Raw genomic sequence first — 12623 nt, forward strand, 5'->3', positions numbered from 1 at the left:
TGCTGCTCGTGTGGGGCACAGCCTACCCACAGAGCGGGGAAAAAAGCCACACTTCACGTCCACGTGCATCCTTCGTGATGCCTGCGGTCCTGGGAGCGGCACCTGAGCTCTGGGAGGTTTTGGGCTTGTTGCCAGGGGATGGTTCATAAAGCCCCCAGGAACGTGGCGGGGGGCAGGATGTGGAGTTGGATGGGGGAGCTGGGGTGTCCTGAGCATGACCCCCTGCCCCCCAACCCAGTCTTGATACAACTGGATGCTCTTAGCAGATACCGCCTCTAATCCCAAAGGCTTGGGGTGCAGTTTTCCGGAAGGAAATAAAATGGAAGGGGCTGGTTCAGTAGCAGAAGAGGGAAGAGGAAGAGCAGGCGCCGTCCCTCCCTCTCCGGAGCCTGTGCCAGGCAAAATCCATTTCTGTGTGCGTCCTCGGCGGAGGCTGTGCCGCTTCATTTATATTTTAGTGCGCCAAACGAAGAGGCCTGGGATGGCTCTGCCGTGGGCTGCAGGCGGATGGATAATCAGCGTTTCCAGGCCGGATTCAGCTCCGTGCGTGGCAGAAGGACAGGCAGGGCGAGCACTTTCCCGAGCTGCCGTGGCTCAGCCCATGTTCCCCCGTGCCCTGATGTGATGTCCCACGGGGCTTGTCCCCAGCGCTGGCTGCGATTGCAGCTGTGGCACAAATAGGAGGGGACAGAGGGGCCATTATCCCAGTTTTTGGATGATGCGCTTGGCTTGGCCCTTTGCAGCTGTCCCTGGGTGTCCCCAGCACCCACTCTGCCCGTCGCTGTTGTCCCATTGCAGCAGCCAAAGGGGAGGAAGAAGAGGAAGAGGAAGAGGAGTGTTGCAGAGGTGGAGACAGGCAAGCTCCTGGGGGAACCTTCCTTGCAGAGGCTTTTTGGATACCTCCAAAGATGCTTGGGGGCATCTTCTGGGGCTGGTGGGGCTGGTGGGGCTGGCCCCCGGCTGCCCAGGCTGAGTTTCCAGCATCCAAATAGCTTTTGTGGTGGATGAAGTAATGTAATATTTATAACCGAGTCCTTTTTCCCAGTGAAGGTCTCTTTCATCTGCCTCTCTTCATTAGGAGGAAACTGTTGAGTTCATGAAGAATTGGAGACGATTTTAATTATGGGGCAACCACAAGCAGGAATTAATCTGGCTTTTGGGTTAGTAGAAGCTGCATTAAGTGACGGCCTTAAAACTTGTAATAACAGCTCACGCATACCTGCGCCCTGTGATGTGGGGTAAAACTGACTCTAAACTCTTAAAAACAAGAAATTCCTGCCCTGTGAATTCATCTTCCCAGCTCGCTCTGCACTTTGGACTGTCCCTCGTTGCAGGACATGTTGGGGTCTATGTTGGGGTACCATGCCATGTCCCTTCCCTCGCCCCGGGAGGGCTGGAACAAAAGTCTGGCGATGGGTTAGGTATCCAATAGGGCAGGATTTTTTTTTTTTTTAATTGATATTTTGTCAAGCAGGGGATGAGTTTGTGTGATGGAGAAATGGGCTGGATCTGTCTGGGGGTTGGGGATTGTGGGGTCAACATTGTGATGGTCTGGCAGGTACCATGGGGGTACAAACCTGACCCAAAACCATGAGCATGGAGGTTCAGCCGCTTCTTTTAAATGTAATTAAATATGTGGAGGGGGGAAGAAATGCTGCACACGCAAGCCAGCCTCCCTTCGCATGCGCAGAACCCGCGCTTTTGCTTCTTTGGAAGAAAAACCCACCTCAGCCGACAAGTTCAAGCGATGTTAAATCCCCAACCCTGGAACTGCGTCCGAATTTATATTTCCGATGAGAGCCTGGCATGCTGCTCCGGCACCTCTGCCTGAACTGGGCCCAGCCTCTGCCTGCCCTCGGCCGTGTTTGCAAGACCCTGTGCTGAATAAATCCCCTGCCGAGTCAGCAGCGACAGCCCGAGCTGCTTTTCCAAGCCGCACCGACCAGCAGGTTTATTGCGTGATGTTTTCTTTACAGCAGAGCTTTGCGACGGGGTTTATCCCGTGGCGTTTGGTATGAGGGAGGGAGATGATATTCCGGCAGCCTGGGCTGAAAAACACGGCAGATGGAGGAATTTTCTCTGCGTAGCTCTGGAGTTACAAGGCATATAAGGCATTTGCACTCCCTTCCTATGGAGTTTTAATGCCCTTTTCCCTATAGCAGGGAAAATGTGGCTGGAAGACCTGGATCTCCCAGTTCTGCAGAGGCTGATCCGTGCCTTACTCCTCACTCCCAGTGTTTTTTCCAGCCAGCTTTGCTCTCCGGATAGAAAACCCCTTGCAAAACTCCCCAGGGTGGAAGTTCCCACTCAGGTTGTGGGATGACCTGTGTCACACCCCACCCCCCCCACTGCGGTGTGACATTCCAGGGGGGCTCTCCCTGCAATCCAGGCTTTCTTCCAACTCGGATCTGGACACGTTCGTGCCTCTCCTCGGCGCTTGCGCCGGAGCAGAAGCGACTCGGTGAGGGCAGCGGCGCGGGGTCCCGGGGAATCAAAGCTGACATTGTAGGAATGAGCAGCAGATGCTCGGAAAGAATTTGCCAGCGTCTGGCCGAGGCTGCTGGAGACACATCGCCCTGGAAAGGCCTTTTTGTGCCTACTTGCTAAATCTGCAGCGGCTCCAGCTCGCAGAGGGCTGGCAGAGCCCCGGGGGAAGCTCCTGGAGTTGAGGGGGGGTCTCGCAAAGCCACTGGCCACCCTTATGGTGCTCTATGTGGTCGTCTGATGGTGTGTTATCATTCAGCAGCAGAAACCGGAGCTTTTTTTTTTATACAAACACCAAAATATATGTGTGTGTTGGTTTTTTTTTTTCCTCCGGTGTTTTGCTTGCTCTCAGAGGTAGGAACCTGCTGCTGGGGGTGATGTTTTCTTTGGCTCCGGCGGTGCCGTCCTCACCGAGTTGCACGATGCCCGTGCTCCGCTGACACCAACGTGTGGTTTAATCCCTGACGCTTGGGGACCAATTCAGGCTGCAGGAGGAGGAGTAAATATATTGACCGGCGTGGGGACAACCAGCCCCATGCCAAGAGCAGCGTGGTGCTGTGGGGAAACTCTCCTGGGGGACACCGGTGGGGCTCGATGCCTGGTTTTTGAAGGCAGTTTGGAGGCAGTGAGGTGATGAGCGGTGACACCGGGGGTTTTTGCCAGTGCCCTAAAGCCTTGGTTTCATTTCCAAGTGGTTTTAAGAAGGTGTTTTCTTCGGGGAACCTGTTGTGAGCAGGGCTTGGTGCAGAGGCTATGGTGGAGGAATGACCCGTTCCCAACCAGTTGCTCCGGGCTTATTCGCTCGTCCCTGGGTGTGCGGGGTTGGGGGTAGAGAATAACCTCCTGGTGATGGGTTTACCGGTAAATCAGGGGTGGTTCGTGCCTGCGGTGGTAGTTTTGTGGTGAGAAGATGCTCTTGTTGCATGTGTGGGAGCTGTGGGAGAGCTTTGGGTGGGAGCGGGGTGCAGAGGGTGCTGGAGGGTGCCCCCGGGCACGGCTGCTTTGCCAGGGACGTGGTGCCCTCCCTGCCACGGCCCCTGCAAGTCACTTCACGCCCAACCCCGCGTCGGGCGCGGACGTTTGCCAAATACCTTCAGCCCCGTTTATGTTCACCGCTGTGATTTTTAGTGAACCTTGAAACCAAACCCGCCCGCTGCGCTGTTTGCTCCCCGTTGGGATCGATCGTGTCTGGGCACGGCTGTTCTGCACGCGAGGCAGGGATGCAATGCACGGCTTCGGTGCGTCGTCACGATGCATGGATGCAGCGTGTGGCCGTGCTGCACCTCTGTGGTACACGGATGCAGTGCGTGGCCACGATGCATGGATATGCGATGCAGAGCCATGATGTATGGCCACAACGCACAAATACGATGCATGGATGCAATGCAGAGATGCAGCGCGTGGCCGTGATGCACAGCCGTGATACATGGATATCACGCATGGCCACAATGCACTGCCACAGTGCATGGATGCAATGCACGGCTGTGATGCGTGGCCATGAAGCATGGATGCAATGCATGGCCGTGATGCACAAATGCAATGCACGGATGCAATGCAGGGCCACAGTGCACCATCACGATGCATTGGATGCAATGCATAGATGCAGTGTGTGGCCATGATGCACATCTGTGATGCGTGGGTGGAATGCATGGCCACAATGCATGGATGCGATGCACAGATGCAATCCACAGTTGCAACGTATGGCCTCAATGCACGGGTGCAATGCACGGGTGCAATGCATGGCCATGAGGCACTGCCACGGTGCATGGATGCAATGCACAGCTGCACTGCGTGGCCATGAAGCATGGATGCAATGCATGGCCACAATGCACAAACACAATGCACAGATGCAATGCAGGGCCACAATGCACCATCATAACACCTGGGTGCAATGCATGGATGCAGTGCACGGCCACGCTGCACTGTCGTAATGCGTGGATGCAATGTGTGGATGGAATGTACGGCCACGATGCACGCCTGTGCTACATGGATGCAGTGCATGGGTGTGATGCACTGCTGTGCTACAGGGATGCAATGCACAGCCACGATGCATGGCCACGATGCGGAGGTGCAATGCAGAGATGCAATACGTGGCCACGATGCACGCATGCAATGCACAGCTGCGATGCATGGCCGCAATGCACCATCACGATGCGCGGGTGCAGTGCACGGCCACAATGCATGGATGCACTGCACAGCCACAACGCACAGATGCAACACATGGCCACGATGCATGGATGCAACGCACAGGTGTCGTGCACAGCCACGACGCACGTCTGTGATCCACGGGTGCAATGCGTGGCCATGGATGCAGTGTGTGGTCACGATGCGCAGCCACGAGGCACAAATACAGCGCACAGGTGCGTGGCCACAATGCACGGCGACAACACACAGCCACAGTGCACGTGCGGTGCGTGGCCGTGATCCATGGATGCAATGCGCAGCCATGCTGCACGGCTGCACGGGGGTGGTGCAAATCTGGAGTGGCGTGGGGAGGGAGCATCACCCCTGGCTTTCCCAAGTTCTGGCAAACCCCAGTAACTACCCAACACAAAGTCACCTCAGGGCACTTTTTTCCCTGCTATACAAATATGCAAGTTAAACTGTTTTGGAAGCCAAAGGCGTTTTCTCATGTAGACCAAAGCAAATATTTGATGAAGAGGGAGACACTATACCGTCCTCGGTGCCAGCGTGAATCTGTGGGTTAGAAAAAAGGTTGAACTACTTTTTAGAGTGTAAAGGTTCTTGCTGGTGGCGTCACACGTGCATTTGTGTCCCTGGAGCTGGTCATGGGGCAGAAAGTGCTTAAGGAATATTTGCCCTTAAAAAGAATTGCCTGGGGTTAGTCTGGGATGGATTCTCTCCACGGATTTAGGTGAACACTGGGAAATGACAATTCCCATCTGCAAATCCCTGGTAGACTTTGGGTTGTTTTATTTAACCGCCGTGAAGAGCTGGGGGGAATGATGCTGGAAAAGATGTGGGGGTTCTGCCGTGACACCCCACTCCAGCCCCTCGTCTTTTTGCTGCTGACAAAATTTTTTTGCTTTTCAGCATGCTGCTCCTCTCTGGCAGAGCTGGGTTTGTTCCCAGCAGATAGACTTATTTTTTTGTTAATTATGCCAGGAAAGCCTTTCCTGAGGTTTTTCTGAATGCGAGCCGGGAGAATAAAACTGCTGGGTCAGGTTTTTTGGGCTCGGCCGCGATCCTGTGCTGCCCTAACCGCGGCGCCAGGGCTGGGATGCGGGGTGGCTGCGGTGGGGTGTGCTCAGGGCTTTTGGGGACCACCCCGCTTCCAGGGGGGGAAATGGTGATGGGTGACAAGGATGCCCGCATCGGGGTGCGGGAAGCTGGGGGTGCCACACACAGGGCTCAGCTCCCCCCCTTTCTCCCGCAGGGATGGCGCCCGCGGGGACCGAGGCCGCCCCGGCCCGCCGGTGAGGTGCCCGCCGCCTGCCCCGAGCCCTGAGCCCGGACCACGATGAACAAACTGACCTTCCACAACAACAGAGTCATGCAGGACCGCCGCAGCGTTTGCATTTTCCTCCCCAACGACGACTCCCTCAACATCATCATCAACGTAAGGCAGCGCGGGGGCCAGGGAGAACCCCCTGAGCACCGACGTTTTCCTCACAACTGGGTGCATTGGCAAGCTCTGGTTTTGCTTCTGGGTTTAATTTTGAGCCTGCCTGCTCTCGCCCTGCCGGAGAAATGCACAGGAGTTATTCCCCCTGAAGGCTGCAACAGTGTTTTACGCTCTTCGGCTTCATCTCGACTCGACGGGCTGCTGGCAGCGCCGTGATTTTCAGTCCTCGCTCCACACGTTCACTGTGGATGGCAACTCAGCCGCCTGTACCCCAGTGACTAAACAGGAGGGGGGTTGGCTCTGCTTCGCATGTAGCATTGAGTGTGAAATTCCTCTGCTTTTCATTTTTTTAATTCACCACCACCCAGTATTCTGTTTTCTTCCCCCAAAGCCATCTCCCTGCCCCAGGCTGATTGCAGCCAGGTCTCTACCACCACCCGCTGCTCTTGAGCTACCCCGTGGTCCCCCCATGCATCCCATCCCTGGGAGAGCTCTGAGCCTGCACCCCAGGGTGGGAGCCTGCTTTTGGGGACTTCCACATTGGCCTCATGGAAACATGAGCCCCACAGCGCAGCTTGTGACCCCCCCAGTGCTGCTTGGGGAGCCGGTGGGGGGTTTGGTGCCTCCTGCCCAGCTCAGCTGGGCACAGATGCAGCGAGGACCACGTGTAGGGTTTTTTTGCAGGTGAAGATTTTGTGCCACGAGTTACTGGTGCAGGTGTGTGACCTCCTGAGGCTGAAGGACTGTCACCTCTTTGGGCTCAGCGTCATCCAGAGTAAGTCAGGGGTTTACACCGTGGGCTTGGTGCCTGGGGCCAAGCCAGCCTGATGCCATCACGGCTCAGCATGGCGTGGTGCCACTGGGTACGGGGGGGTGTTTGCTCAAAAGCGGGGGCAAATTTATCCAGCCCTTTGGTGGCCTGGAGGAGGTTATGGACCCCGCCAACACCACCCACCGATGGGTCAGGGGGGCCAGGGCAGGGCTTGGCGGGATACAAGGGACAAAGGGGGGACACTGATGCCACCTCTGTCCTGCCTAGACAATGAGCACGTGTACATGGACCTGGCCCAGAAACTCTACAAGTATTGCCCCAAGGAGTGGAAGAAGGAGGCCAGCAAGGTCAGCGGTGAGGTCTTGCATGGAGAGCTGACGGCAGTAAGGCCACCTCTGTCCCCGTCGCAGGTCACTTCCAGGACACGGGAATGCAGCCGAGGGGCGAGGGGGGGGCACTAGGCTGTTAGCCAGCACGGGGTGGGGGGACGGGTGTGCGAAAAAAAAACCCTAGATGATACTTGATGACCATCACCCAAGTGCCACCACATGCCCTGGCTGGGGACACATCCTCCACGCTCCCCACCCTGGAGCTGTGACTTTTTTTCCTCCCTTATTTCCTTACACTTCAGCAGAATTTTTAAGCTGTCCCTTTCTTCCAGTTTCTAAAATCAAGCGTTTGGGTTTTTTTTCCCCATAAAGCGCCTTTTAATTATTTTGATTCGATGTGCCTAGGGGGTTGGTGTGAAGGCTCCTGTGCTGGCACCCAAGATGGGGCTGGTGGGTGATGGGCTGCGGAGGGGTGGGAGATGGACAGTGGTGGCTGGGGCCTGCAGACCCCTGGGGGTCTTGAACACAACCGTCTGCTTTTTTAGATCCAAACCCCCTTTGTGTTTCAGTGTATTGGGAGGAAAAAATGGTTGTCAAACCCTAATTCAGGAAAAATGTGTGATTGGTGTTAGCGAGTGAACGCTCCCCTGTGGCTTTCACCCCACGGGGGCAAGGGGGTGACCGTGATGGATCTGGCCCCAGATGAGCCGAGGCGAGGGGGCCAGGGGCTGGGGTGTGATGCTGAGGTCTCTGCAGGAGCCCTGAATATCTCCTCCATTTCAGGGGATCGACCAGTTTGGCCCCCCGATGATCATCCACTTCCGAGTGCAGTACTACGTGGAGAACGGCAGGCTGATCAGGTAGGGTGCACCCCCAGCACCCCGTCCCCACCACGGTGGGCACCCCCCCAGGGCGAGCAGCTGGCAGGGGAGCACCCCAGGGTGCCTCTGGCTTGGGCTGCTGCGGGATGCTGCGGGATGCTGCTCGCGTGTCCCAAAAGCTCGTCCCTTCTGTTGGGCCTGTTTGTGGCTTGGTGGTAGGAGCTGGTGGGGACACGCCTCCCAGCCAGTGGTAACAAAGCTTTTGGGGGGGGGCTGGCGACATTGTTTTGAAGGTTTTGTCACAGTTTAACCCGTTGGCACAACCTGATTTTAATTCACACGCGTGCCTGTGGCTGTGCGGGACCTTCAGGTTCTGTTTGGGGGGAAAAAGTGATTTTCAGGGTCTTGGGTGCATGGGGACATCCGCAGCCACGCAGGATGCTTTTGCGGGGGGGTAATTCTGGCTGTGGGAGGCCTGGAAGTTTCAGCACAGTGAAGCAGCTGCAGTTTTGCACCACTTAATGGGAGCCCCAGCTTTAAGGAATGGAGGAAAAGGGAGCGAACGACTCGGCACCCAGCCCTTCTCCTTCTGTAAGAGTTTCCCAGTGGGACGAAGCTGCTGGAGTTGTCTCCCACCCCCTAGTCTCGGTCATGGGTGGGTGTCCCGCTGGCTCCTCTCTCCTCCCCACTCTTCTCTGCTCCCCAACAGCGACCGGACAGCACGTTACTACTACTACTGGCACCTGCGGAAGCAAGTGCTGCACTCGCAGTGTGTCCTGCGCGAGGAGGCTTATTTCCTCCTCACCGCCTTCGCCCTCCAAGCTGACCTGGGCGACTTCAAGCGTAACAAGCACTATGGGAAGTACTTTGAGCCCGAAGCCTATTTCCCCGCCTGGGTAAGCGTGCTGATATGGGGTCCTTGCTGTAAGCTCGTGTGAACCCCTACGAGGTTTTGCGTGTCCAGAGAAGGGCAACGGAGCTGGGGCAGGGTCTGGAGCACAGGTCTGCTGGGGAGCGGCTGGGGGAACTGGGGGGGTTCAGTCTGGAGAAGAGGAGGCTGAGGGGAGACCTCCTGGCCCTCTGCAACTCCCTGCCAGGAGGGGGCAGAGAGGGGGGATGAGTCTCTGGAGCCAAGGCCCCAGCGCCAGGCCCCGAGGGAATGGCCTCAAGCTGCCCAGGGCAGGGTCAGGCTGGCTCTGAGGAAGGATTTCTGTGCAGAAGGGGCTGTTGGGCGTTGGAATGGGCTGCCCAGGGCAGGGGGGAGTCCCCGGGATCCCTGGAGGGGTTGAAGAGTCGGGCTGAGCCAGCGCTGAGGGATCTGGGGGAGTTGGGAACGGTCAGGGTGAGGTTCATGGTTGGGCTGGAGGAGCTTCAAGGGCTTTTCCAACCTTTGTGATTCTGGGATTCTGAGGCTGCTGATGCTGGGCTGCTTGGAGGCTTCCCAGCCTTCCAGCGTTCCTGCTGCCTCCCTATCTCTGGCTTAGTCCTGGTTATTAATAACCTCAGACAACTGCAGGGCTGCAAATAGCTGCGGACAGGGAGGGTTGGGGTCGGTGTGGTGGCTCATACGGCCAGTGGGGATTTCCTTGCGTGCCACAGGGATGCTCATGGGGGCTTCCCCACGTGCCACGTGCCATCACGTGGCATCGCCCCACTGCCGTCATGTGCATCCTCTTGGGCTTTGCAGCCCTTTGGAAGCGTGTCCTCGGTGCTGACAGTGGCCATGGGTGTAGGCAGCACCTGAGATAGTCCTGGAGGGAAACTGAGGCAGGGCACGGGGTGACAGCCAGCTCTGGGTCACCTCTGAGTCGCAGGTAGAGCCAGGGAGATGCCACCCCGATGACTTTGCACAGGAGCAGAGTAGGGAGCGGTCCTGGATGGCACTTCAGTGACACAGGCACTCCTGGCTTGGACCCTGTTTTGGCAGGGGCCCCCCTTCAGTTGGGAGACCCCTCTCCACAGTGACAGCCTCTCTGGGGTACCCAAACCCCAAGCAGCTGAACCGTCGCCGTGGTTCCCTGGCAAGGAGAAGATTAATTAATAAAAGTTGTGAGCACTGTTGCCCATTTTCTGGAGTTTTCCCCCAATTTACCAGCTTCTCTTCTTGTTGTACATGTCACTGAGAAGCGATGGCCCTGGGGCCATGTCCCCAGCCACGAAGGGACCCTGTGCATGGCTCTGCCTGCCCCGGCACGGGTGTCACTGGTGGTGGGAGCTCCACGGGACAGGCACTGAGAAGTTGTTGGCTGCTGTATCCTTTTTATTTTTGCTTGCAGATCTCTATAACGGAGCCTATCGCTCCCATTTCCCTTTTCCCTTGAAATCACCGCTGCTTGGGAACACTGGGGCAGGCGTCTGACCCTGAGCAAGCCCGGAGCAGCTCCCCTGGATGAATTTCTCTTCTCCTTCAAACAGGTGGTTGCAAAGCGGGGCAAAGACTACATCCTGAAGCACGTCCCAAATATGCACAAAGATCAGTTTGCCCTGACAGCCTCCGAAGCCCACCTCAAGTACATCAAGGAGGCCGTCCGGCTGGACGACGTGGCTGTGCACTACTACAGGTTGTACAAGGTGAGTCCCGGCCGCAAGCCCAGGCCGGGCTTCAGATTCAGGGCTGCTTTTTATTGAAAGGAGCAACTGCCGAGCAATTTCTAAGGTATTTTGGGAAGAGCTGCGTTTGATCTGACACTCGCTGGCCGGAGCAGAGCAAGCTCGAGGGCTATGCTTCATTCCCAGAGGCAGTGAGAGGCAGCTTTTTATAGTCCTGCCATTTTCTACAAGTTACAGAGAGGCGAGAGGTTTGCCAGGGTGCAAGGAGGCAGCTGCAAGGTTTCTGGGGTCTTAATTTTTGAGTATCCTCTCCTTAAGAAATATACGCTGGGTTTTTCTCCCAGCAAAGAGATTTGTTTGCTGGGAGCTTGTGCTTTGCAACCCGATTTGGAAGGAGAAGCCTTCGGGAAAGCACAGAGACAAGTACAGAGAGCGTCTGAGCACGGCAGCAGGGTACATTGTTAAAAAGGGCTGTAAAAAAAAAAAAAAGAAACAAACCTTGTTTCCAGCCCTCCAAGAAGATATGTGTGGGGCACAGTGGTGGTGTGCGTGGCTGCAGCCACTGTGCTGCTGCCAGTGCAGGAACAGGTTGGGCTCAAGCTCTGTTTCTGCAGGTCCTCCCAAGTTTTCTGAGGTTAAACTGCTTGTCCAGACCCTTAAGCTGGGGGGTTTCTGGGTGGTGAGGAGGGCAGCAGGCACCTGGGGGTGAGACTGGGGAGGATGCGAGCAGGTGGTGTGTGTGCATCATTAATTAAACTTGGACTTGATCTTAAGGGTCTTTTCCAATCTAAATGATTCTATCGTTAAGGTGCCACCTACAGGTGTTGCTGCTGGACGGGAGATGGAGTGACTGCAGGAGGTTAGGGGGGCAGATTTATCCACTTTGTGTGGCAAATGGCGTACTTAAAACCATCTCATTTTTTCCCCCCTTAGGACAAAAGGGAGGTGGAGGCCTCCCTGACGCTGGGACTGACGACACGGGGCATCCAAATCTTCCAGGTAGGCGGCTGAATGAGGGTGATGGCTCAGCTCCCCGCCTGCTGCCAGGCAAGTGTGGGCAGCCCCTGCCTCTCCTCTTTTTGCAGAACTTGGATGAAGAAAAACAGCTGCTCTACGACTTCCCCTGGACAAATGTGGGCAAACTGGTGTTTGTGGTGAGTGCCACCATCCCCGGGCAGAGCATCTCTGCCCGTGTCACTCCTGGGCTCTGGTTTGGGCACGAAGGTGACGTTGCCCAGACCTCAAGGGGGGTGATTGCGAGCTGGGGGGGTTCATAGGTGGGCTGCAGCAGGGCTGGGTGAGAATTAGAGTGTTTTTCTCTCTGGGGCTTATGTCCCTCCTCTCCCACGCAGGGTAAGAAGTTTGAGATCCTGCCGGATGGGCTGCCCTCGGCCAGGAAGCTCATCTACTACACGGGCTGCCCGCTGCGCTCCCGTCACCTCCTGCAGCTGCTCAGCAGCAGCCACCGGCTCTACATGAACCTGCAGCCCGTCCTGCGCCAGGTCCGCAAGCTGGAGGAGAATGAGGGTAGGTGACACCCCCCTGCCCCGCCCTGGGCTGCAAATCCCACCCGAGCCCGGCTCCCACGCCCCTTTTCTGCCTGTACGTCCTCGTGCCAGCCCCGTGGCTGGGGGCGTGTTGGGGGTGGGTGCCCCCACGTTCCCCTCAACCGTGCAGGGGTCACCCTGGCCCTGCCCCACAGGCAGATCCTGGCTGGGCTGGGTGCCCACAGACCCCCACGCTGACCTCTTTAAGGACGGGCACAAGCCCCATTGCTGTCCCTGGTGGCCCAGTTTCTCCCAGTGCCTCCACACAGCGCTGTCCAGTGCCCCACATCCCATCTCCAAGCTCAGAAAGCCCTTGTGCAAAAGTGAGATCTTCCTCTTTCCCTTCCTCCTCCTCTTCTTCTTCCTCCTCCTCATCCTCCTCCTTTTCTTACTCTTCTTCCTCCTCTTCTTGCTCCTCCTTTTCCTCCTCCTTCTCCTTCTCCACCTCTTCTTCCTCCTCATCATCACCTTCTTCCTTCTCCTCCTTTTTTTCCTCCTCCTCCTCCACCACCTCCTCCTCCTCCTCCTCCTCCT

General features: G+C 56.7%; 1 protein-coding gene across 2 annotated transcripts; it reads left to right on the forward strand.

Moving 5' to 3' along the window:
* The first annotated feature begins 5881 nt into the window (after nucleotides 1–5881).
* Nucleotides 5882–12143, forward strand: FRMD6 (FERM domain containing 6). 2 transcript variants are annotated; one of them, XM_026850018.1, is made up of 9 exons: nucleotides 5882–6064; nucleotides 6755–6845; nucleotides 7110–7252; nucleotides 7955–8031; nucleotides 8702–8888; nucleotides 10408–10563; nucleotides 11476–11541; nucleotides 11628–11696; nucleotides 11895–12143. In XM_026850018.1, the coding sequence occupies exons 1-9, from the start codon at nucleotides 5966–5968 to the stop codon at nucleotides 12075–12077; spliced, it is 1071 nt and encodes a 356-aa protein (XP_026705819.1). In that variant the 5' UTR covers nucleotides 5882–5965; the 3' UTR covers nucleotides 12078–12143. The 2 variants fall into 2 exon arrangements, with proteins under 2 accessions (XP_026705819.1, XP_026705820.1); XM_026850019.1 differs by having other exon boundaries at nucleotides 7110–7189; nucleotides 11895–12141.
* Nucleotides 12144–12623: the final 480 nt, after the last annotated feature.

This window comes from Athene cunicularia (genome assembly GCF_003259725.1).
Source record: "Athene cunicularia isolate RWA chromosome 5 unlocalized genomic scaffold, athCun1 chr5_part1, whole genome shotgun sequence".
Taxonomy (NCBI): Eukaryota; Metazoa; Chordata; class Aves; order Strigiformes; family Strigidae; genus Athene; species Athene cunicularia.